General features: G+C 36.4%; 1 protein-coding gene across 11 annotated transcripts in view; it reads right to left on the reverse strand.

The window, feature by feature from the left end:
• Window positions 1-4,149: 4,149 nt before the first annotated feature.
• The window catches only part of LOC5566344 (carbonic anhydrase 1), a 117,928-nt gene continuing 99,818 nt past the window's right edge, over window positions 4,150-22,259 (reverse strand). For all 11 annotated transcript variants that reach the window (XM_021841067.1, XM_021841065.1, XM_021841058.1 and 8 more), the window contains exon 7: window positions 4,150-4,949. In XM_021841067.1, coding sequence (XP_021696759.1) covers window positions 4,638-4,949 — 312 coding nt within the window. In that variant the 3' untranslated portion in view covers window positions 4,150-4,637. The remainder of the gene's footprint in view (window positions 4,950-22,259) is intronic.

The raw sequence follows: 22,259 nt of genomic DNA on the forward strand, positions 1-22,259 counted from the left end.
GATTGCCGCAGTGAACATTTTTGTTGCCGACAATAGTAAATGCATTGCCGATAGAAGAACAAGTGCCTCGTGACTTTGGTTAGGAAAAATAGAAGATTAAGAGAATAAAATAGTGTTTTGTGTATAATAATTAACAAATGAAGAGTGCTCTGCTGCTAATTGTTGTGCTCTATTGTGGCGTAAAATTGCCCTCTTAAAAGTTCAGCTGCTTAGGCTGCCGACAATACGTAAGTTTCCCTACATTTATTCATACGAAAACACTATGGTCGATTTCGTTACATTGTTTCACACCAGGTTCTGTCATTCGACTGATGGCCATGCCGAAATGTTTTGAAAATCGAGTCTCATTTTAGACAAAAAATCCCGCTATGTAGTACTGTCTGAGTCTTTTTTGGCGTTAACTACGTCTTACGGCAATATATTGGGTGTCAATTGAAAATCTAAAATGTTGCGACCGTCACGAAATTAAAGGGTCTATTTTGTAGTTCGAGCGAAATCATGTGACTCGTCTGAAGTCATTGTCGATCAAAGTAAGCATGCATATTTTAGATGTCACCCGTCGACTCCCATAGTAATCCAGTCACATAGAGTGACAACTGTCGATAAACTCGAGTGACAGAGCCAAGTCGAGCGAAATTTTTGGTCGACAGTGACTCTAGTCGAGTCGTTTTTGATCGACTCGATTTATAAAATAGGGCCCTAAGTAAGATTTTGAATACTAATAATTCAGCCGTTTACCGGTAGATTTTCAATACTTTTCCACCAATCGTTCGGCAATTATTACAACATTTTACTCAAATTAAGAAAACTTTTGATTTTTGACGATAGACTGTCGAAAATTGTGAAAATGTCGACCCCTTTCTTACGCAACCAAACACGTTCAAACGTGTGGGTTGGGAAGTAACATCGTTAGGACACCCAGCCACCCCCTCCAGCGTTATGAAATTGGTGAATGGGCCCTAATGTTGCGACCGTTACGATATTATGTAAAAGTTTGAACTAAAGGAAGGCTGTAACTATGACAATCGACCAAAATTCAAATGCAGAAAATCACTTGACTTAGTTAACGTCAGGCGGTCGTGTCTTGTACACAACCCCCTCTGATTTTTTCAATATTTTTTTCCGGACATTATACGAGTTGAGGTTATAACATATAAATTAAAATGTATGGATTTCTTTAGTGAATTCATCACCGTACACCTCGAGCAGGGTATCTTCCGAAAACATGAGAAATTAGAATGCACTGAACATGTTGCTTTAAGCTTATCATTATTATACGGATTATTCAGAAAATACGAATTTTTGGAATCAAATTTCCAGGATATTAACGCTTTTTGTACCATGGTATTTTTTGCAACGGAGATGTCTAAATGTTGCGCTTATTGCATACAACAATAAGCTACTTAGCTCTAACAGCAACCATTCAATCGTCAGCCGGACGGTCAAGCTGTCGGTTCACTGAAGTCAGAACCGCCACGCTGATGCTGTGTAAGACAAGCGAGGTATTTTCACTGGAGAAGTACAAAATAAAATAACAAGATAATTGTTAATAAAAAGAGTAATGACATTGATAACATTGATTCTGAAGATTTTGCTTCATGTTAAATAGTTTTATTTTTTTTTCTTTTCTGGGAGGTCCTTGATGATTTTGAAAAGGGTCAGGCCACCATGCCTTTCCCCCCTGTTCCTACGCAAATGGAAGAAATTTGTTATCATGTTCAACTTCGTAAGTGAATTTAATGTTTTTGTGAGCATTATTAATTGTTTCTAATGTCTGGGGTAAGATATGCCCAACTAACATTTAGTGCAAATGTAAACATTCTCCAGGCCTTCTTTATACGGCTTTATGCTGAGTAAAGGCGCTGTACATACAAACGAAAGCTTCTATGCGATCCTTTTACCAACAAATCTGGCGAATCTACTCAGCTACTTTTAAGCTGTGTTGGCAGCTCTTATTCATATCGATCATTGCTCTATCTCGACAGTTAATCGACAAGTAGCTGTGTCACATCTTCGGAAGGCGCTTTCTCAACCATATCGCAACTGTTCAATAATTATTATACAGCTTCGCTGTATTATCGATTAAATATAATATTTTCAAGCTGTTTCACAGCTTCCGTATCTGAATTTAATGTTCCCAACGTTACCTGCCACCGCTTGGAATCGAACTCACGATCTCTGCATCCACAAGTCTCGACGCTGTCCTTGTTGCCACCACAGTCTATATCGGTAGGCAAAGAAAACACACCGTTTTGTTCTACATCGAAAACGGTTCACACAATATTTATAATGATCGTAAAAAATGTCATGGCCACGCTTACACCACTTCATCAGGCTGTAAAAGGGTGCGAAACGTCAAACACAATGTTTACATCCAACAAGCTGAGTAGATGTGCCACAAGTTGTTGTTTTACAGCTTACTGCTGTATGCTCGCTGTATAACTGACGATAAAGCGCTTCTTAAATATATATTGAGCAGCATAACAAATCATATTGTATAGAAGCAGCCGGATTGATGATGGCGAGTTTTATTCCACATCATTAGGTTACTATCTTTTACGGTGTTGAGTTACAGCTTAGTGAAAGCAGCAAAAGCGATAACTGACGAAATTTATTCAGCTAAGATTTGTAGTTGCAAAACGTTTGCGTTACAGCTGTATTAACGCTAATCGTTCTATTTTTGACAGCTTTCATTTTTTGCTGCGTTCGCTGCTTCAATTCAACTGTTATACAGCACAAAGCAAATAATCTTGGCTTATAGCGCTAAAATTGTTAGTTGGGTGTTCTTTGATTACACTGGAAACATCATCAACGTATCTCCACCAGATTTCATGGAGCTGGTTTTTATCTTCTAAACGTTTATCTGAATTTGCCGTAAAACTTTTCCAAGTGGTCTTAAAAATGGAGGCAAACTTTTGAATAATTGAAAATTTCCCATTGTGTGAAAATTGGCATAAAATTATTTTAGATATGTTTTGAAGGTGAACAGTAGGCCGTCCCTTATTTTTAGATAATGCGAAATGTTATAATTTCGTCATTGTTAAGTGCTCGTTTTGGTGAGAAAAAATCAAGTAAAAATTTGAAGTCCTTACGTGGACCCTATGTGGTCCCCCAACGACCCTAAAGATAGTAGGTGTATGTGACCCCCGTGCGCCAAATCGAGCTCGCTGCTCTAGTGTACGCAAGATAGGGATGAAAAGCCACTATTAACAAATTGATAATTAGCATTGAATTTTAAGTAAAATAATAGTTTATACTGTGTATATCTTCATAACACTGCACGCTGATTTAAAATTCAGAATTGCAATGGGATCGTTCATATATTACGTACCGCAACAGGGGGAAGGAGGGGGTCTTCCGTAATGTTACGGTCCGTAAAAAAAAATAATTTTTTCATACAAAGCTGTTTCGTGGGGGAGGGAGGGGGACTAAAATTGGCTATTTTTGCGCTACGTCATGTTTGAATCGTCCCAAAAGAAAACAAACTTCTATGCTGATTATTATCGCGCGCAGGATAATTTGTTACTGGTGGCTTTTCGTATTTATGCTGCGTGCACTAGAGCAGCGAGCTCAATTTTGCGCAAGGGGTCATCTACACCTAATACCTTCAGGGCCGTTGGGGGACCACTTAGCGTCCACGTAAGGACTTCAAATTTTGACCTGATTTTTTTCTTACCAAAACGAGCACTTTACAATGACGAACTTATAACATTTCGCATTTTCGAAAAATTTGAGACAATAAGAGTGAACAGTTTTTGTGATTTTTTTTATAAATTCTAATGTCTTATCAAATTGCACTATATCGCATGAGGGCATGTTGCTCTATGTTTTTCCATTCAAGAGTTATTTCTCATCTAAAATTTTGTAATTTTAATTAAGATTTGCGAAGTTTGTTTATGAAATGCTCTGAATTTCCAAAATTGAAGTTACTTTCATGCTGCGGGGAAAGTTTCAGGTCAATCGGAGCACTTGAAAGCGAGATTTAAGTCTCGAAATTTGACCAATTTGTATAAAAAAACGGTCACTGTGTACTTCATTCTGTTCAGCCTGTGCTGCTTTTGGCTGAAGGCGGTATGAATTGTCTTTGAGTATCGAACAAATTCGGGGATGAAGGAGCGTGCTATTTCAAAACGTCTATGGTATGCAACATTTGGGATCACAAGTCTTTTTATTTGGATTTTTTTAACATCTAGCTACCTTATCTTAAATTAGCTTTTTATGTTTTTGGTGCTGTCAATGTCCCTTACTTATTACACATGTAGTTCTGAATAAGTTAGATTTTAGTTTTTACACATTTAACTACTTTCAGTATTATTATGTGTGACGCATTTCTTACCTAATTTCCATGTATTTTTCTAGTCAAATTTTCAAATTCATGTTTAACGAGGACGAAATGATGTGAGTTGACTGAATAAATCTCTCCCTGTGTTTGGTCCATGACTATTTTAGGTGGTTAAATATGAAATCTACATCGAAATACTGAATAGATTAGACGGTCCAATTTGGCGAATTTGTTACCATCCGATGATCAACATCGTTCTTACACACTCAACTATAATTTCGCTACAATTTCAGTTGCTCTCGTTTTTGAAACCTTGCAATGAGGAGACTTCCCAACTGCTCTCTAGCCCTAAAATCTAATCCCTACCGTAGGAACTAAAAACCATGGCCATGGCTGCGGTGGCCAGCACCAACCAGCTGACTCCCATCGAAGCCATTGCTCCACTGTCCTTCCCATTCTTCCTTCCGCTGGTACGCTCCTTCTTGGGTTCATCGATGGCATTCTGCTCGACTTCACTTGGCGGCTCCTCGGGTTGTCCCAGGTCAACATCCTTCACGATTTCATCCGTATTGTAGAGCACCACTCGATCGCCCAGCGGTTGAATCGGTCGGAAATTGTGGGTCAGTGGGTGACCTTCCTCGTCGTCAAGTGCGCGGAATGCCTCAATCTGGTGAATGTTGTCGTCGTCGTCGTCGTCGTCATTGGCGTCATTGAGGTTCGATTCGAGGAAAAGTGGAAAATAGAAAAATGTTTTAAAACAAGGCTTAATGGATTATATACGCGATAAATTATGGTGCTCTTCTGCTCGTGTGATGTTTGTCACCGTGAATGATGGGTGGTGCAGTGAATGGATGAGTTTTACAGGGCGGTTTACTGCAAAAGTGACTGAAGTAGTTCATAGACTTGGGTAGGAGAGACTGGATAGACTTTATCCCACTCTATTATCGCGGAATCTTAAACAAATTCTTAGTAACTTGAATACCAAAGACAATGTCAGAGCTGGAAATCCATCAGATGGTTTTAACCTGGGAGGGAGAAACCGATACGAAATTTCTGTACGTCATAGTGAGCCGAGATTCTGGTGTCACGAACTGTCACTGTGAGCCCGGATCTCAAACAATGGACAAACTTGGAAAAAGTGCGTAATTGATCGAAACTTTTTTTGGCATTTCATCAAATGTGACAAAAAATTGATTGATAAGATATTCATACCTATTCAAAAGTAATGTCAAGATAGCACCTCTTATTCTGATTGAATATAAAGTACTTAAATACGCATTATTTTACTTTTTCTAATAAAAACGAAAATGAAATGCATAGAAAACTTTGGCCCTTTTTCAATGTTTGTCCGAAAAGGTGAAAGGTACACAACAAGATAAAACTAGCGATTTTCATCAAGTCTGCCTTGATTGTCGTTGGCAAGCTGGAGCAAGATTCTAGATTCTAGATACCGTTTTGATTCATATTACGGACAGCTTCAAATTCCGGACACTCTCGTTTGTATGGGAAACATTTCACACGAAATGTTTCAATTTTCGCCGTCCAAAAGTTCTCATTTTCGAGGCTTGTTTTATTAGGTTTTTTCCATAAATATCATTGCAAATTTATAATGCCCAAGTACCTTAGACGTCTCTTAAGTGGTTGAACAATTTCAATTGATGATTTGACAGTTCCATTAATGATTATCATGAGCTGTCCGTAATTCGAATCAAAGCGTCCGGAATATGAGGCAAAAGTGAGGGAGCGTCCGGAATAAGAATCATGAAAAGGCCACACGGATTCTATACCATTACCCGGAATACCATTACCCGGAATGCAATTTACCGGAATACCACTTACCGGAATGTACCATTACCCGGAAAAACCATTTACCGGAATGCACCATTACCCGGTAAACCAAGTCTACCATTTGCGACGACCTTTTTCAGTACATTTGTATACAATATTTATTCTCTTTCATTGATGCCCAGCACAAATTATGTAACGCTAACCATGGACATTCTTGACTCCCTCGGTTTCCATAAACACTATTTCAAAAAACATCTTCAAACAGCTATGGACCAAATATGTTTTTTTTCTTGCCGGCGTTACGACTCAACTGGGACAAAGCTATTCTAGTAGCATTTCTCCAGTTGATAGCTGGAAGCCTATGTCAATCGACCACTTTTGTATTCGTTCATAGTTTGACAAGTATGTAAGTACTCTAGCTCTGAAACGTCGTCAAATTTGCCAACCAGGAAAATGATTTTGAACCGGCGGTATTTAATTCTACCAACCTCAGCTTGATCTTTATGAATAGCTTCACTTTGCCGCAACGAATATTACGATACCAAAATTTAATTGCACATGTCATTTATTTGTGATTTAATTTAAAAAAAAATTGCCCGATAGGGTGCAGAGCTACATGGGCGCTTCCATGATTCACTTTGGCATGGGAGGTTTTTCTCGGCAGAATTATCTGAAATTTTGCAAAAAAGGCACTACAGTACGACGCACATTGTGGCCAAATATGAACTAAGAAGCTTTAGAAAAACCCCACTGCCGAAGTGAATCAAAAGTGTCAAGAATAGGATCCGGCTCGCTATAGATCGAAAAACTATGTCTTCAAATTTAGGCTATACAAGTAAACATTAAAGGCAAGGATAAAAATAATGAAAAGAATTATTATTGTTATGTATATATGATGTCAAATATTAACGAGATCAATATAAATCGAAAAAATCGTCTCTCAATTAGCATTGGAGTAAATGGAACATCCCAGCATTTGAAAATGTTTGAATATATGATGGTTTCCTTAGTCCCTTCAGTTTAGAATATAATTTAAATATTGTATCAAAAAAAAAAAAACACTAATCTTGCAAGGGAAGTGACATACAACAGTGCAATTCTCATTTTAGCTTTGAGGCTCCCCCAAATCAACACGATTTTTTAAGCGACTTTGACGAAAAATCGACGTGATTTCGTTGTTGAGTCGATGCAAACACTCTTATATGTGACCATCTAGACCGACACGACGAAAATCGCTGCGAAATTGCGTCGCTGTGGGTTGGACACGCTCATCAAACTGTGAATGCAGCGCAAAGGAAACCTAAGAACTAAAGAAACTAAGAGTGCCTTAGTGATCGAGAGTAGGGACACTATACGCCATTGTGACACCATTATGGATTCCAAAATATTGAACCTCAATAGATCTACTTTTCCTTTGAAATTCCTTGATCGTGCTATTTTTTTTTCTTTTTGACAATGACACGGACACCGTCTTCAGCCATTTAGCTGCACAGACTGTAGTAACTTAACACTAGACAACGGACAAGCATGCTCCAGTGGCACAGCCATGAAACATTCCTGACGAAAAGTTTCAATGGCTGAAGCGGGAATCGAACCCGTACCCCATGCCACGATGCGATTAAATGCCTGACGACACTAACCGCACGGCCACGAAGCCCACCACTACGAATTTCATAACTCTGAATGTTTGTACCCCGAATCCAGGATAATATACTAGAAAGAATAGTAAGCAATCATAAGAAGAAGATATTTGGTTATTTTCGACTAAACACATTTTACCAAAAATGCCGAGATCGGTGGAACTCGAAAGAACCGCCAACCAAATAAAGAAGGGTGAATATCAGATGACCCGAAATGAGTCATTCTAGAAAAAAGGATATACGGAGGATTTGCATTCGGTTAATTGACGTTTACAGAAACGAAATTCGGTGAATTGACACTCGGCGAAAAGTAGCACAACCAATCGTGTTAAAAATTCTAACCATTGCTTATTAATTAACATTTGGATACTTGGAGAACCGACAGTCGAATGTCAAAAGTAGAGTTACATAATTGTAGCTAAATTTAGGACAAAAAACACAAGCTGCAAAGATAAGTTGAAAGAACAGCTTATTTTTAAAAGAAGGGTGAATCATCTATGAATTGCAAATATATAAAGATGGTGCATATTGACATGATGACAAGTACGAAGATATCCTCTTCTCTCGAAGACTCATCTTCGATGCTTACGTATTTTGAAGGTAGAACATTCCCTGTCCTGTCCAAATACCGACCTGAAGGACCGTAAAACGGTTAAAAGAACGTTAATAAAAAAGGCGAGAAATAGAGAAATAATTTTCCGGTAAATGGTCCTTCCGGGTAATGGTTTTCCGGTAAATGGTTCATTCCGGTAAATGGTTTTCCGGGTAATGGTCTTCCGGTAAATTGCATTCCGGGTAATGGTTTTCCGGGTAATGTCGGAGAACCGGCCACACGTTTTGATTTATTTAAAATTATTCAAGTTGCGGACGCGTATTTTTTACCCACCATCCGAAAGTTAAGGGCTTCCGACGCTCGATAACGCTAAAAAATCATACAGAATGATTTATTTTGTATGGTCCAAGCTGGGTTATACTTCACTGAGGCCTTAAGTGTCCGTAATATGAATCAAAACGGTACCTTGAGCTGGAGTTTTCTTGCAGTTTGAAAAAAAATCATGTCATATTTCGTGTGTAGTATCGGTGCCTCACTCCCAGGTTTTAACAATGATATTTTAGGAGCAGTTTGTTTGAATTAATTATCCAATTAAAACTCGACCGATGCTTTTCGAACGGCTTACAAAAATCTTAATAATGTTGCGTATTTTTTAAAAAATCGCTCCGAAGAACCTAAACCTGAACAAGTCTTGTTTAACATTTGATCTCGCCATTGGTAACCGAGCGTGTAGTTTGTTGCTTTTAGGGAAATGAATAAATCAAGATAAAAACTATCACCACTGGGAGATAGAAGTCGATCTCTTCTTCATCGGAGCAGTGTTGAATAACTTGTTCACCCATTCGTTTGCTCAGTAACAATCAGCTACATACTTGGTATCGATGGCTTATAGGACGAGATAATAAATTATGGGAGAAGTGGGAAGAAGTTCAATACATAGTATTTAGTGAATAATTTTGAGCAATTTTTATGTTTTTGAATAGTCCCTTTTACCAATGTGCGTAACGAATTGCTCAGTTTTAGATACACATACGTTGAATGTATAAATTTAGACAAAGAAAGAAAAAGGAACATTGCCAATAAATTTGAGGAAGATTATAGCAGACGATGAAGAAATAATTGAAGGAAAGGGAATCTGGTATAATCTGCACCCTTGAGGAAAAACGGTGCTGTTTTAAGGTAATTGCGAAATATTTTGTAAAATCGTTTTCGTTCCTTTCAAATTACCATACTTCATGCTCTCCATAAGTCGATATTTCTATAAATCGATGTCTTTACTAGTCGATGTCACGTGTGAGACAAATTTCCCTCCATTACTCAATATCTATCTAAAAATTCTTTTTGTTCAAGGAAACATGGACCACTTCTGGTTTGGAAGTGAATAAAGATTAGCAAGTTGCAATGAAGGTTGAAAATTGAAAGATTGATCTAGGATTATTTGTGTCGGTATGTTCTATACCTTGATAATTCCATAAGTCGATAAATCTTTGAGTATCGAGTTATGAAGAGTCGACTGTATTCATGGAAACCCCAAAAAGTCACTTTGCCCTGGAGGTGAATACCCAAGTAACGTTAGTAGCTGAACAAAAGTTTATTAAATTGGAATAAGCTTAATAGTGATTGGTTCAGCTTTTGTCCAACAAAAATGTTTGTTGTGTATTACTTTAGATACCCGAACCATTTCGTGTTATCTGAAAAATATTAATTGAAACAAAAATTTATAGAAAGTTCCATCATACATAAGACCTGAAAGAAAATGAAGTGAGAAAGTCTATAATAATAAGAAAAATATACCCCTTCATTTTGAGGTCTAAGGGATATAAGAATAAAAAAATTACATTTAATAAACCCTTCCATTAGTATACAGCCATACCATGAAAAACCGATCTAGTGGGTCACCGAATTCCGTGAAAATTTGCTATTTTGTTCCTTATACGAAATAAGGATACACGTATTTTTGGATTTTTTGATTAGGATGGCCATTTCCGAAATAGGGTGACCAAAAAAATCGCGATTTTGCCAAATTTTTATTTTTTTAAAAATTATAACTTTTGAAACGTTTGACCAATTTTCAATCTTTTTAAACGAAATGAAGGCTAAAGATTTTGACTTTTCAGGAAAAATATAAAATTTCACAAAAAATGTGTTTTACACATGAAATAACTCAATAGTTTCCGTTTTTTCGTGTTTTGAAGGCCTCGGGACCAAAGGGGCTATTGCTGTTCTCTCTTAAAAGTTCAGAAAATTTTACGTTTAATGTCAAATTTTCAGCGATGTATGTTTTTTAGTTTTTGAGATATATTTTTTTGAAAATAAAAAATCAGTCATTTTTCATCGGCACACAATCTCAGCGCATTAGATTTTTAATGTTTAAAAATATTCATAACTTTTGAACAGCTCAACCGATTTCCAATTTATTTTTATGGAATGAAAGCTTAAGATTTCAACTTTTAAGAAAAAAAAATATAAAAAAATAGAAAACTTTGAAATAATTTTTTTTTACATTAAACTAGGTACCGTAAAACGGGGTAACTTTGATAGTTTTTTCGAAGAAAACTTGAATATTTATGCATGCTGTTTCAAAGAATAATAATTTATATTTTTAAAACAAGTACTGGCATCCTAGCTATCGATTGCAGTCGATAGATTTCTAAAAGATTTATTATGAATGGATATATAATTTTTCATATAATCGAAAGTTGGTTTTCTGTTTTGGGGTAACTTTGATAATGGAGTATGAATCGAACAAAACTGAATGAATAGCGAACATTTGTAGGGCATTGGCGTTTAACGTTATATGAAAATTTCTGACTTAGATTACAAAAATGGTCCCAGTTTGTGGAATTGCTATTCGCTAAGAGATTTGAGACCGTATTCATGTTCTATGATAACTAGGCTGTCAAAGATAAGTGGCCAACTATTCAAAACTACATCAAATAGTGATCGTAGAACAGATTGTTTGTAAGCGTTTCGAAAATGCTAAAATTGTGTCAATTTTTAATATTCGTATAAAAAGCCTCAAATGTACTTGATTCCAATGAAAATAGCTTTGACATGAAGTGTCATACTAATACTCTTTTCGTTTGCATTTGTTTTGCTAAACTGTTTAACAGAAACTTCGTTATTTCGTTTAATATGTTGTGGGTCTCGCACTATCAAAGTTACCCGCATTATCAAAGTTACCCCGTTTTACGGTATATGAAAATTTCTAAAAAAAACTAGAAATTTTTATATTTTTTCACGTTTAAACATATTTTTATCAGATTTTTCAATTTAGTCTGAAAAGTTGAAATTTTAAGCTTTCATTCCGTAAAAAAGATTGGAAATCAGTTAAGCTGTTCAAAAGTTATGATTTTTTTCAAATAAAAAATCTAATGCGCTGAGACCTACAGTGTGTGACAATGAAAAATGGCTGATTTTTTATTTTCAAAAAAATATATCTCAAAAACTAAAAAACATACATCGCTGAAAATTTGACAGTAGACGTAAAATTTTCTGAACTTTCAAGAAAATATGAGAACAGCAACAGCCCTTTTGGCCCCGAGGCCTTCAAAACACGAAAAAACGGAAACTATTGAGTTTTTTCATGTGTAAAACACATTTTTTGTGAAATTTTATATGTTTTCTGAAAAGTCAATACTTTTAGCCTTCATTTCGTCCAAAAAGATTGAAAATCGGTCAAACGGTTCAAAAGTTATAATTTTTTTAAAATTAAAAATTTTGCAAAATCACGATTTTTCTGCTCATCCTATTTCAGTAATGGTCACCCTAATAAAAAAATCCAAAAATACGTGTATCCTTATTTCGTATAAGGAACAAAATAGCAAATTTTCACGGAATTCGGTGACCCACTAGATCGGTTTTTCATGGAATGGCTGTACAGTGGGATTCCGTTTTTGGTATGCTTCGTTTTTGGCATGCTCCATTTTTGGCACCCCCCCATTTTGGCAACAAAATGGATCCGTTTTTGGCAACATTGTTGAATACCATTAAAATTTGCCCTCTTTTGTAAATACAGTACTGACCCGATTTTTTCAGCCCCCGATTTTGTCAGCTTTTTGACCCGATTTTGTCAGCCTATTTTAAATTTGTCAAAACATTGTTATCGTCATGTTTTATCACGTTTACATCAAAATTGATGATGATGTTTGATGTCATGCACGCACGGGCGTAGCCACACAGAAAGAAAAATCCATGTAAATTTCAGCGTTTAATCGTGCACATAAAGGAAATGCCAGATTTGTCGCAAATTTTCATGACCCATCGTGTAAAATTATATCAACATCATGTACATTTATGCCAATTGTCGTGAAATTGGTTAGAGTCCATGCTAGATTACACGATGTATAGTGGGAAATCACATGATGTTATTAGAGTTTTATACGACGTGCCATGTAAATTTGCAACATTTCTGACATTCCCTTCATGTGCATGATTTTACGCTGAAATTTACATGGATTTTTCTTTCTGTGCAGAGAGGGCAATGACAATGCCTTTTATTAAGTGTTAAAAATCGATTTTACCAATATAAGAGAGGGAGCACCTGATAAAAAAAAACTGGATACGTCCTTGTCCATCGCCCTCTTCAAAGTCCATGTAACCATTGAACACGTCAAAATTTGAAAAACAGGAACAAAATAAAATGACCCGATTTTGTCAGGTTCCCTATTTTGTCAGCCTAAAATTCATCGAAAGGCTGACAAAATCGGGTCCTTACTGTATTATCATATCTGTTGCTTTAGTCATTTGAATAGCAGGTCAACAACACATGGATTTCATTGCAGAGCTCTATTTTCGTGGATATTTCCCCCAATAATCCAACTACTAAGAGCTCCAGTACGCGCTTATTGACTTCGAGATGGTCATTGGTCATGCATTTGCAATGACGTTTCATGAGGCCATTTATCTCCACCAGTATCTCAACTAGAGACCAATCTCTCTTTTAAGCATTCATACTAAGTGACCAGCCCACTTGAATCTGCCAGTAGGTGATACACCTAAAAAAAATCTCCAGATTTTGAACAGCTTGTTTGAACAAAGCACAAGATCTTTCTAGCGCACTTTGCAAAAAAAGGACCACGTGATTATGGAGTTGAAATCGAATTCAGAATTCAGGTTAACTTCTGCGTCCATGAATCCTCTCGTGGCGTAGGGGTAACGCGCCCTAACTAGAGATCAGGGAGTCGTGAGTCGATTCTCACCGAGAAGACGTGTAACTTTTTCGCAAAACTTCACATCAATTTGTCCATTTTAATTCAATTGCAAAGCATATGTTATGTTTAGCTTTTCGGTAGTTGTTATAAGAAGCTTGTTTGTATCCTACAAAGTTACGAGTTACGGATCATGAGATGTAGTTTTTTATGTTTGCTTTTTTTGACTGCAATCAATCATTCATTATGAAATGCTTTACTTTATCAGAAACATAAATTAAGGGAGCAAATTTTAATCTACCGACTTATAGTCAAATTTTATGCTGAAGCCTAGAAGATAAACTGAATTTCCATGTTCAATAAATAGAAGAAAAAAAAACTCATTTGTAATACCCAGCGCTTTTGTCTTGTAATTACGTCTTTGTAAGAATACAGTAATATATTTTTTTCGTATTTTTTCACAGTTTCAAGAAAATGACCAGTTTTTGAATAAAGGTCACTTATGCGATTATTGATTTACTTGGCCCATTCATACAAAAAGTGTATATAAAGCTTTTCAAAAATCATTGAAGTAAAATTATGTAGAACGTTTGCCACAATGACCATTACGGGGCTATAGATTCATAGTACAACCCTACGGAAATCTGCTTCGAAGTAAACCGTTCCGAAGTATCGATGCCATATGATCCATAAGGATGATGTAATAATATTCTGATGATGTTTTCAAAATCAATAGTTGAAAAATTAAATTTAAAATATGGGTTCCGTTTTTGGCAACTGAAAATTTCGACTTTGTTGCCAAAAACGGAATCCCACTGTATATGACTTCATAAGAGGATCAATTGTCACCTACCTTTTCTAAACTCTTCATTAGACATGCCATTGGAAGAACAGACAGAGACACGTTAAAATGCTTCCAGTAGACTGATTTATCTTTTGGAGAGAGCATCACATAATGCTCAATGTCAAATTTGAAAAACGTTAATGACTTAAAGTTTCATAGATAGAAACTGGAATCGAACCCACACTCCTTTGATGGATGCGGCCACGTAACCCATAATCTTGAGTACTTGCAATGCAATTTAAAACCATTTCGTAATGTATTATCTTGCAAAACATGTTTTGCAAGGTCTAAACATCTAGGACCGAATCTTGAATTATTAAATGGCCACGATGCGGGGACTAGTAGACCAGTTAGATTGAAATAGAATTTTGGAATAAATGCGGTTAGTTGGTCTTAAAATCCTTGAGTGAGACATCCCCCTGCCCCTCCCCTTTCTTAAAGTAACGGAAAAGCGTGTATACGGGGGGTTCAAAATTGGTCTCAATTGGATATCACAACATCCAAATGAGCCAATAGGTTGAAGTCTCCAGCAAATCAAGGGCTATTTGGTGATGAAAAATCTAATTGATAATCCATCCGGTAGGTGGCGCTTGTGACACATTTTATTCAATCATCCGTATCTCAAAATCTATATCAGCTAGAAGCTTGGAGTCTTCGGCAAAGCTGATCAGCAGATCAGCAGGCTATCTGGCGAAGCAGAGTCTGATTGGGAATTCATCCACTTGGTGGCACCAATAAATAGAATCTTCGATCTCCTCTCCAACAGGATCCTTATTAGCTAACATCAACCTTCTATGTTTTAGGCAAGCAGATTGAAGGCTATCTGGAGGTGAAAAATCTAATTGAGAATTTATCCGGTAGGTGGCACTAGTGATAAATTTTCGTTAATTGTCTGTATCTCAAAATTCTCATTAGTTAGAAAGTTAGTGTCTTCGACAAAGTTGTTTTGCAGGTTGAGAGTTATCTGGCGGCGAAGAGTCCTCTAGATGGCGCTTCCTCGAGCAGGAACTAAAACCACACACATATCTGTACATACCGTATTTTTTTTAAAAAGACAATTTACACCGTCTTCAGCCAAAGGCTGCACAGACTGAACAATCACGAACATTAGGCAACGAACAACACAGAACACCCAGTAGCCCAGTAATGAATTTTTCGATTGACGAAAGGTTTCCACCGACTGGAGCGGAAATCGAACCCACGCTTCGTGGCACAATACGCCTAAACGACTGACGCCGCTAACCACAAGGCCACGAAGCCCACCAAGGGTAGCATACAGTCACCCCACGCAGTTGAATCACCCACAATTTATGAATCAGCTGACTTCAAAGGACGAAATTATTATCAAACTTGTCACAAAACATCACAGAATTATTCTTACTGATAAAAAACTATGTGTAAAAATAATTCTGTGATGTTTTGTGACAAGTTTGATAATAATTTTGTCTTTTGAAATCAGCTGATTCATAAATTGTGGGTGATTCAACTGAGTGGGGTCACTGTATCTTAATAATTGTTCTATAGTTCAAGTAGTATTATGAAAATTCATCATGTATACTTAATGTATTGCAATTCCTGGTCCAAACTGATAGTGTAAGTCTTTCATAGCTCATTCAGGTAGTAAGTATTGAAAATTATCTGGTATTATTGGTAGTATCTGGCTTGATATTATGCCGCAAGTTTTCTTTAATTATCTTAAGATCCATATCAGCTAGAAAGTTGGCGTCTTCGGCAAAGCTGTTTAGCAGATCAGGGGCTACCTTGCGTTGAAGAGTCTGATTGGGAATTCATCTGCCAAGTGGCGCTAGTAAAAGGAAATATTCAATCTTCTCTACCGCAAAACCCTTATCAGCTATAATATTGGTGTCTTCGGCAAAGATATTCAGAAGACTAAGGATTATCTAGAAGTTAAAAATCTAATTGAGAATTTATCCACTAGGTGGTGCTAGTGATAAATTTTATTCAATTATCTGTATCTCATGATCGTTCTCAGCTTGAAGATTGGTGTCTTTGACCAAACCGTTCTACTAGATGACGCTAAGGGGCTGTCCATTAATTATGTAAGGGTTTATGGGGGGAGGGGGGTTTGAGATTTCTTACGCGCCATACGATTTATTTTTAATGTTCATACAAAAAATCTTACCATGGGGGGAGGGGGGGTTGAAAAACCCTAAAAATTGTCTTACGTAATTAATGGATCGCCCCTAATAACATTTGTTGTACTTTAAAATCCTTATTAGCTTATCAACGACTATCTTACCATCAAAAATCTGATTGAACATTAGGCCGTCTCTTATTTTTCAAAAATGTGAAATGTTATAAGTTCGTCATTGTAAAGTGCTCGTTTTGGTAAGAAAAAAATCAGGTAAAATTTTGAAGTCCCTAAGTGGACGCTAAGTGGTCCACCAAAAGCCTTAAAGGTATCAAGTGTACATGACCCCCGTGCGCAAATCGAGCTCGCTGCTCTAGTGCACGCTTCGTGAGTACGAAAAGCCACTAGTAGTAAGTTACCCTGCGCGCGTTGATAGTGAGTATAGAAGTTTGTTTTCTTTGTAGTTGAGTGGTTCCACAGAAAATGACGACTTTTTTCCCAAATTTCATTTTTATATTTTTTGATTTGGAAGAAATTTTGCACATGCTTTCTTTATGCCCAAAATGCCTTTTTGCATCATCGGCTCGCCATTTTGACTCTAGCCTTACTTTTGAGAAGGGCCTAAGAAAAAAAATCCTTGATAATTTTCAAAAAAATATAACTTAGAAACGGTTTGTCCGATCAGTTTGGTGCCTTCCGCAAAGTTTTAGGTTATTGTTGGGACTATCTGGAAAAAATATACACTGTAAAAATTTTTTTGTAATTTTTTTTTCTCAAAAATCGTATTATTGATTTTTTTTATTTTTTTATATGTTAAAGAAGACACTGTGCAAAGTGGGTCAAGATGGAGAAATCATGGACAAAAAAGTTATGATTTTTTGAAAATAGGTGAATTTGTTGAAAATGGTCATAATAAACTTTTTAAATATTTTTCAACTCGATTTTATGAAAGTACGCAAAATTTACAGCAAAAAAGGTACACGGAAAAATCAGGCTAACTTTTACCGTTTTAAAGATACAGCGTTTTTAATACAAAATTATGATATAATTTTCAATTTTCGATCATTATAATGTAACTTATAAACGGTTTGTCCGACCAGTTTGGTGCCTTCCGCAAAGTTTTAGGTTATTGTTGGGACTATCTAAAAAATATATACACTGTAAAAAAAATGTTGTAATTTTTTATATATCGAAGATAAAGCTTAAAAATCAATTTTCTCAAAAATCGTAATTTTGATTTTTTTTATGTTGAAGCAGACAAAAAATGAAGTCTTTGCACAGTGGGTCAAGATGGAGAAATCATCGGGTCGAAAAGCATTCAAAAAGTTTATTCAGACCATATTGAAAAATCAACCTTTTTTTAAAAAATCATAACTTTTTTGTCCATGATTGTAAATTTTATGTCAGCGTGTACTGTTATAAAGATGTACATAGTATAAAATATTATTTTTAATAGTTAATTCTGGTCAATTTGTCAAATCGGGTAAAAATAACCTCTTTTTCCTTTATTGTTAACATTTACCCAACTACGTGGTACTGGCCAAATTAAAACTTTGTTTTAAACAATGAGAATCTATTGAACAAAGCAAGTTGATATTACATTCATAATTACAAAGGAAATAAACTTTTATCAATGCGCGCAAGAGAATGTGTAACTATTGTTTTTTATACCTATGTAGCGCGTACTAGAGCAGCGAGCTTGATTTGCGCACGGGGATCATGTACACTTGATACCTTTAAGGCCTTTGGGGGACCACTTAGGGTCCTGATTTACCTGTTTTTTTTCTTACCAAAACGAGCAGTTTACAATAACGAACTTATAACATTTCACATTTTCGAAAAATAAGGAATGGCCTATTGAGCATCCAACCGCTAGGTGACGCTAGTATCAAATTATATATTGAAACTTTTGCTACATGTTATTATGTTTCTTGGTCTTCGGCAATATTCTTCATCGTAAAAATACCTATCGAGGTCTGTGTTCAGAATTTTTATAGAGGTCAATGGGCGACCACTGGCGATTTTTCTTTGCAAAAGTAAGTTTTCCCATAGTAAATCCCATACAAACTTTGAACGGCTGGCGCTAAAATATAGTTTCTCCGATCGAGCTGAAATTTTGCACAGTTTTTATGGGACCTAAATGCAATCCAAAAAGTGGACTGGAGCGAGAATCTAAATTTTGTCCCACACTAGTGTGCATACGACGTTTTTCTTCAAGTCGAGTCTAGTACGCGACACTGAAGACGGCCTTACAGTTGAGGTCGAAATACTCGTATCTGTCAAAGGATACCCGGGAAATGGCAACTTTATTTCCCGTTTTCGGGAAGTCAAATCCCGGGAAAATTGGAAACTCTAGCTGGAACCTCTGTTTGGTTGTCAAGATTTCTGCTGCTAAAGATCTGAGGAATGGTCTCGATTCATCTCTAACTTAAAATGATGTTGAAGCATTTAGTATGCCTACTTGCAAAACATAAAGTTACCATAGACTTTTGAAAATTATCGTTGATGTTTTTTTGGAATGTAAACTTGTACAATGTTAAAAAAAAATAATGTTTGGATAAAAGGCAGTTCGCCGAGGGCGCCATGAGATCGTGCTACGGCTCTGCGAACAAAAGATTTTCTATACGAAAAAAGAAAATTTCATCGCGCATCACAACATAGCTGCTTATTGTGGGGTTGGTGGTCTGATGGCTACCGCTTCTGCTTCATATGTAGAAGGTCATGGGTTCAATCCCAGGCCCGTCCCTTTCCTCGTACTTTGTAGTTGTATATCTCTCACTTGCTTCTATCTTCCATTCTAAATATATCACACTCAAACTATATGTTCATAGCAAACGCTAGAACCAGAGACGGACAAGAAACCGTTTCCCTAACGCTTCCTACTTCCACGCGCACGCCTTACTTACGCCTGATACATAGGCAGTCTGCTAACCACAAAAGCAAACCTCTCTGCCATGCCTTTCCCCCAATCCATACACTCCCGCATGAACTGACGTGGATGCAGTGGAATATACGGTCTACGTGGGAGTCAGTTCAATGCATCATCAATTCCTCCCCCTTCCCCTCATTGGTCTGCATTCTGACGTGGCAGGTGCCATTGTTGCCTTAAAATAGAAGATCACCAGCACTTATACACTGAGGATGCCTGTTAGTCCCAAGCAGTCATTCGGTTGGTTCCTTGTGTAAGTGCAGCTGATCTGGCGATACTGGAGTGCATCCACGGGCGGCCAATCAAGCTCAAGCTCAAGCTCAAGCTCACAACATAGCTGCTTATTGGGCGCCTATCTTAGGGACCCGAGCGCAAAAGGGAGTAAGTGATATTTTGGTCGATTTTGAGGTAAAGATACTAAAAATTTTCTGTGTTCAAGTCTTCCAACTTTATTTTCATTTATTTTTTTTGTCCGCAAAAAACATAATTCGTAAAAAAAAGTTTTGACTTCCATACAATTAGTACTCAATGGAGATTTTCTGAGAAAACCTCAAAGTCAACTTTCTCAAAACTAGGTTTTTGAAACTAAGGTTGTTTTATATATTTTGGATAGAGCGTCATTTACAGCAAATTCAAATGGAATTGGCCAAATCATATACGCGTCACGGTCTGTCCAAAATACTTTGATCACCCTACACCCCTTTGATGGATTTTACCAGGAAATGCGTGAGAGAGATTACCAAATTAATGCTCCTGTCGAAATTCGCTTCGACTAGCGTTTTACCGGACTGATAGGGGGATTTTTCGAATCTGTAAGCTCCAGAGAAATTTGTATTTACGGCTCTTTTATTGAGAGTTTACAAATTCCCTGCATGAAATAACACATAGTTTAAGAATGGAATTGTTAATAACTCGATTTAGTTGTAGTACAAATAGTTTTAGATTCACTGATTCAGGCAATGAAATCTACATTAGAATAGTGAATAGTCAACTTACGTATAGTTTCCCTATCGTATTTTAGTTGCGATGATTGGGTCAACCTTGTTGGTTTTTGGTGGGTAAGCTATAATAATCCATTATTTAGTTATTAAGTTTTAAGAAGAAATTCTATAGATTTGCATAGCTTACCAGATTCGATACAAGATTAGATATAGGTTAACAGTCTCGGTGTGCTGATTACGTAAGTTCGTGTCGTCAATAGTCTTAGTCTAAATAGCATTAATTTATCAGCAGTTTGTATAAGTTCATAATTCATAGGATTACCTTTCAATTTCATATAGTTCACTAAGATTTATAAAAAAATTTAGCTAGTAAACTATGTAGTAACCGAACTTCAATGAATCCTACGCTCATCCCGCGCAAAAGGACTGAACGACCACTACTCACAAAATTACTTTTATGACTGAATGTCTAGTCCAACTCTCGACCGCAAGCCAACCCGATAAACTCCTTTTCTCTTTCTCGCACCTATCATTTGGATTATCTTTCATTCTATCTACCATTCCCTCATGCCGTTCGCGGGCATCATTCGTATGCAGAACGATATGTTAACACACACAACCATAGTCCCTCATCGTCATCCTTCATTTTATTCCTGTCGAAGAGCTTTTCTGACACTCTTGTAAACTTTCAGCTACCAAACTGTACACGCTCAAGGAATTTCAACAACTTATACAGCTCATTCACTACAAACTAGATTGTAAACTTTCAATAACGTGGTAATTCACCTCTTTCGTGTTTTGTTTTAATTCTTACTCGCGCTTGTGACAGGCGGTAGCTCTGTCACTCCAATCCAGTGTCTCCAGAATAGCAACGGTATAGCTGAAACTGAGGCAGAAACACAATGGGCGCGCACTGTTTAAATAGGACAGTTCACAGCTCCTCTTCACATATACAAGTAAAAGAAGATCCGTAAACCATCGCAGAGATGGAGCTAGCGATTGAAAAAAAAATCTTGTCAAGAAAAATGAAGCAACATATATGAACAATTACGAAAATTTCCAATTTTAGCGTTATGTAATTAAGACTCAAGAATCCATCATTCAATCATCAGCAATTATCAAAAATGAAAAACCGTTTTTTGTTCAAATATCCTCATGAGAATCTATCACTGCAAAACCAATAGCAAATACAATGCACATTGGGCCAGACCGCAAAACTAGGAGGAAAAAATTATTTCGACTATGAAGATAATAATTCTTTAGAACAAAAGTGTCTTCAGCAAAGTTGGTACATATGATGAGGGCTAGATTTTAAAATTAAGTGACATTAGGGTGGTCCAACAAAATACGGAAATATTTTTGCCAACTTTTATGCTTTTCAAGTTAGCGTTTTGAAGTGTTCTAGGAAGTTGTTCTTTGTTTAATTTTGAACAACTTTTCCGAAGACGCCAACCTACTGTAGCCCTTGCTATGGCGTTTTCAATGATGCAGGGTAGGGTGGTCCATGAAAAATTGATGTTTTGCCCTTAACTTTTTTATTTCAAATTCTATCAAAATTACTTCTTCTAGAAAATTTTAGAACTAGTTGAAACGCGCAATTAAGTGATTCTATTCATTCGTTTATGAGATATGACCATTTTTATTAAAAAAACTCATATTTTTCAAACGTCAATATCTCAAAAAGGGAGAAAAACGGGGATGAAATTTGTGCAGGATCTGAAAGGTATGACTTAGGGGTTTAAATGGTATATTGTATTTCTGGAGGATATTGGAGGATTTACAGTATAATTTTGATGTGAAAACAAACATTTTTCACTGAAAATTCATGATTTTAGCTGAAGTATTGATGTGTGCTGTTAAAAACAAAGTCAAAACCATCGGAAATCTTCTTAATCGAATTTTTTTTATTTTTCTCTAAAAAATATAAACCTTTTGTAGTAAAGGTAGATCGCAACTTTGTATTCACGACAGTTGATTAAATGCATCAGTAATAATATGGTTAAAATGTATTCGATAGAATATATAGTTATAGCTTCTACA

The sequence above is a fragment of the Aedes aegypti genome, chromosome 2, assembly GCF_002204515.2.
Source record: "Aedes aegypti strain LVP_AGWG chromosome 2, AaegL5.0 Primary Assembly, whole genome shotgun sequence".
Taxonomy (NCBI): domain Eukaryota; kingdom Metazoa; phylum Arthropoda; class Insecta; order Diptera; family Culicidae; genus Aedes; species Aedes aegypti.